Source organism: Sinocyclocheilus anshuiensis, unplaced genomic scaffold, assembly GCF_001515605.1.
Source record: "Sinocyclocheilus anshuiensis isolate Anshui unplaced genomic scaffold, SAMN03320099.WGS_v1.1 scaffold1170, whole genome shotgun sequence".
NCBI lineage: Eukaryota > Metazoa > Chordata > Actinopteri > Cypriniformes > Cyprinidae > Sinocyclocheilus > Sinocyclocheilus anshuiensis.
This window is the reverse complement of record NW_015538055.1, coordinates 617,314-622,282: the sequence shown is the minus strand read 5'-3', so window position 1 is coordinate 622,282 and position 4,969 is coordinate 617,314. Positions and strand designations below refer to the sequence as shown.

Genomic DNA, 4,969 nt, shown 5'->3' with positions numbered 1-4,969 from the left:
GTTTTGTTGCTGTATTTTTGAAACAGTGAGTATTTTAATGTTTAACGATTGGCCACATTCACTTACATTGTAAGTAACTCACTGTAATCTGCATTTTTGCGTTTCTTAAATGGGGTGAGGGGCGAAATACATTTTTTTGGGAAATCAACATTAGGCCACAGGCTGCCTGATTAAGCTTAACCTGTATTGAACCTAGTATATTCCTTTTTTCAACAGTAGTCAAATTCAAAAGAAGACTAAGAGAACAAGATCTTTTTCAACAAGTTTATTAGCAGTGACAAAGATTCTTGAGACAAAATGTAACCCCCTCTTCATGTCCACTGTAGGAAATTCAGAGAGAGCAACATAAAATGCAATATTAATTCAAACTTTTAACAGTCAAAACATGGCACAACTGAAGATTGTTGGGTGGAAAATGGGGGTGTAGGGACAGGGGGAAAGGAAAAGCAAGAGTTTTTCATGTTCTGATGTGATTCCGTTTAATATATCGCTTAACACAGGCACCCTGAAATTGAAAAGTTCGCAATATTAACTTTGCATATAATTGAGCGTATGAATGAAGACAAATACACATGCTTGCACACGAACACACATATGCACCCACACGCAAAAAACCAGTTGAGTTGTCAGGACAGCTAGGACAAGAATCATTCATACATCAAGAAAACCGTGAAATTTGAATATGCATGTTCTTGGTACAGATTTCGCAAACACACCATTTAAGTATCTCTGTACCTCTCTCCATCCGTGCGTGCTCTCATTGCTCTAAACACTAAAGGGGAGCGATTTATGGAAATAATTTATATTGCAATTATATCATTTGTGGGTTAGTAAGTGCTTATTTAAAATGAGGAAATGAAGCTAATGTGCAACCCCCCCAAAATATAAACTCCGTTTTGTTTGCATTCTGTGCATAGAACCTCTATATGTGCATTTGACCCCTTGAGTTGAGGTTTTTGAAACAAAGGCCAGGTTCAGTTCATTCTGCTGACAGTGTTTACAAAGACGTATCTGAGCTAAGGGGACAGTTAACCTAAAAATCTGAATTCTGCCATTATTTACTCACCCTCATGTTATTCCAAGCCGGTTTAAACGGTTTTAGTCTATACAGTGATAGTCAGTGGGGTCCGAAACATTCACTATATGTTGGGACAGAAAGAGGTTTGGAATGGCATGATGTTGAGTAAATGATGACAGGATTTTAATTTTTATGTGAACGATCCCTTTAAGGGGAAATAGGGATACCGGGACAATGTGTGTTCACAGAGGTATTTCATAATTAACTCAATGCAAAAACAGAAGGCTATAAATGATGCCTACATCATAACTCCTTAAACAAATACCTTGGATATCCAAAAAAAAAAAGCAGCTCTATGCGAGTTGTTTAAAGACAAAATTTAGATAACTACAATAAAACTCAAGTGAAGCAATGAAGAGATGTGCATCTAAAAAGCCAAGGAATGAGCTAATTATCAATCGCAGGATTTCTCTATCTTGCACAAAGCTTTTAAGTGGAACCAGAATTAGAAAAGATGAAGCAGAATTTAACAACCTTGCATCTGTTTCATCGACAGCTTTTGCAGTGTCTTTTGAACCAAGACATCGAACAGACTTCGGGTACTTCAAGAACAGAAACAGATTAAGAAAAAATCATGAAACATCCCACGTTTTCTGAAGACTGCCTACATTGGAAACCATTACATGCTGCATTTAAAAAATGAAAGAAAAAAAAAACTCTTGCAAAGGAAAGGCATACAGATATAGTGTGGTTAAGATCTTCCATGTGTACTTACATTTTTTCACCTGGCAGTGTTTCATTGTCATGTACAGAAAACATTGATGCCAAATGATACCTATAAAGATGCAAGCATTGGCTTTCAGTCAAAAATGAAATCCCTCAAAAAGTTACAATTAAAAAAAAACAGCTGGTACAAACATGGGACATTCTTTTCATATTTGGCAATAACACTGTTGGTGCCTTTTTTTGTTTTGTTAGATAGAAGAACACTGCCCTAATTCTACCTGAGTGTCTTTTTTCTTTTCTTTCTTTTTTCACCTTTTTTTTTAAAATTTTGTTTTGTATATATATATTTTCTTTTGAGATTGTGGACCGACAGTCCTTAGGCAGAGGTTAAAGTTAGTAGCCTATGATTAATTACTAGAATTTCAAATATGTACTGATATGTCAATGTTTAAGGAAACACAATTCAAGAACATAATACATAAAGTGCTACTGATTCTTATGTATAAATCAATTAATCTGTGAAATGATAAAACAGGATAGCCTTTAAGTTTAGAATGCACTTTCTGACATTAGAAAGAGAAACATTTACACAACGGCAGAATTCCTGTCAATGGCGGTTCTATCAATGAAGCTCATATGTACTTTATCAAGCGCTTAACCAATAAGCATGGAAAACCAGGTACAAATGAAACATTCAAGAAATAAAAAGCATAAAAGTGTGATTGTGGTGCTCAATAAAAAAAAAAAAACTAGGGGCTTCTAGTCTCTTGAGTGAAATAAAAAGTCCGGATCGTTCGTCAGCGACTGCTCTCTAGGTTCCCTCTAAATTGTGATCTAGTCCCAAATGAAGCAAAAGTAGTCGCTACTGCCTTTCCGGGCAAAAACAAAACCCTATTTCGAAGAGCAGCTCTACAGAACAAAACCAAAATGAACTAAAACCTCCGTAATGTACCTATTAGCATTGAAGCTAAATCAACTGTGTGGTGTGGCACATCTTATTGATTAGTTCTGGGTTCTAACGGCTACTTAAAAATTAAAAACATAAAACACTCAAGATAAAGGAACATAGCATGATCTCTGCCCTCCGTTTACACACGCACACAACGAGCAAGAGACTTGAATGGCTGTCAGGTGACAGAAGCGTGAAGAGACGACAATAAGACTATTGAACAATAGCACTTTGAACTCTTCCAAAAGAGGACACACAGAGCAGCATACTGCACATGCACACTACAGGGGGTGCGGTTTCCCAATCCGAGTGTACCTCATAACCTGCCCTTGGAGTTTTTAAGTATTTCAATGAAAAAGAAAAGGAATAAAAAAAAAAATTACAAAAAAAACAAACGAAGTGGAGACGCGTCACTAACAGGACTGACCTACTCTTGTCCAGAAATTAAATTAAGACAATTATTTAATCCCAAAGGCCTGAACTAATGCCTCCCACACATAAATGGAGTTCGATTCCCCCGAATCTCCAAAAAAAAGAGCTATGTAGTTCCTCTGGCCACAGTATCTTAATTCACTGTAGAGCGCCACTCTTCGGTTCTGTGCCCAAATGAATTCAATGTGACCACTTCGAGTCTACTTGATTATTTGAATTCAAGAAGGGACACATGGTGATCACTTTAGGTCCGTGAGTACTTAAAGGAGAAGCTTCCGCCCAACCAAATGTCATGACAGGGTTATCATGAGTGTTTGACGTGTGAGTTATGTCCCCAAAGTCATTGAAATTGTCTTTAGCAACATATCCGCTAGAGGCATTAGAGTTGAGTTCCACAGCTCCCGTTCTTCCATTCTAATATTCAAAAACCAGCTAACCCATTTTCTCAAGCGCACTCTGTTCCTCTGTGCTCAGACTTGACTGCTGACGGGTAACAAGGTCCTTTCTAAACCATCTTAAGATTGGATTAGTTCTGATTCAGGATGTTTAGAGGCAGCAGACATGTTCCTCAAGCACATCTTTTTGCAGTTCATCTGAGATATAGTGTCCAGACACAGCTTCACTGAGCAGGTCCGTCCCATGACTCACTGTAGAGGACTACTCGATTTGGATCTACGAGAAATTGAGAAAGATGAACGTAGGTGAGAATTGGGAACTCAAAATGATATGGGAAGAGTTGAGGGATGTGAGCAGATGGGGCATTGGGTTGCAATATCTAAATGATGAATCATTTAAGGGTTTAATCACATGCTGAGGCAAGAGTTGTCTATAAATGTCAAACACAAGAGGTAAATGGTAGCTTACCTTGTTTTTGCAAATTCAAAATATATTCCATTTCTGCAAAGAAGAGAAAGATGAAAGTTCAGTGTAAAAATACCCAAGTACAGCTACAATTTAATGAAGATCTTTCATTTTTATTTTCATCTTTATATAACCACACTGAAATAAAATGTATATATATTCAGTCCCACAATATCAGTAACGACCTTAACATTCTAATTTGAGAAGGTTAAGTAACAACTTAAGATCTAGTCTAAACCAATTTATCTGCAGCACACAAACTGATAACACAAAGCCCAATTTTTATACATTAGAGATAGACTGATAATTGGTTTGAACAATATTTTTTGAACAGACATTTACACATTTAAGTTTGGTCGACCAAAATGACACCAATCAGCAGTACTGGGTAGTTACATGTAATCTGGATCACGTAATCAGATTCCAAATATTGAGTACTTGTAATTAGATTATATTTAGGGATGCTCCGATCCGCCTTTTTTGCCTCTGATACCGATTCCGATACCTAGGGTTCGGTATTGGCCGATACCGATTCCGATCCGATACCAGTGACGTTGTTTTCCCTCATTTAAATAAATGTAGAATTTATATATCTCTGTGTGTGGAACTGATAATCATTCTTTCACAATCTACTAGATACAGACTACTTCATTATAAAGAAAAATAAAATAAACAAATATGAAAAAATATAGGCCTATGTATATTTATAATCTATCACAAATATTTAACATAAACTAGGTTAGTGGATAATTCGGCAGCAAAAGTTATTCTAGAAAAATCAGTGCACAATAATTTTAGAAATTCAAACATTTAGTGAAAAAATATTTTGTGGGGAACAAATAAAAGTGTTGCACTAAATATGGTAAAATGTTACACATTGCTATTTGTATTATTATAAAATCCATTCATTAAAAACATTCATGAATGTATTTATATATAAGTATATACTATAAAATTAAAATACATTTCTTTTAAATGTATAG

General features: G+C 35.8%; 1 protein-coding gene across 2 annotated transcripts in view; it reads right to left on the bottom strand.

Moving 5' to 3' along the window:
- Positions 1-250: 250 nt before the first annotated feature.
- LOC107682614 (nuclear fragile X mental retardation-interacting protein 2-like) overlaps positions 251-4,969 on the bottom strand; it is an 18,883-nt gene continuing 14,164 nt past the window's right edge. For both annotated transcript variants that reach the window (XM_016478807.1, XM_016478801.1), the window contains 2 exons: positions 3,990-4,022; positions 251-3,797 (listed from right to left, as the gene is read on the bottom strand). In XM_016478807.1, coding sequence (XP_016334293.1) covers positions 3,745-3,797; positions 3,990-4,022 — 86 coding nt within the window. In that variant the 3' untranslated portion in view covers positions 251-3,744. The remainder of the gene's footprint in view (positions 3,798-3,989; positions 4,023-4,969) is intronic.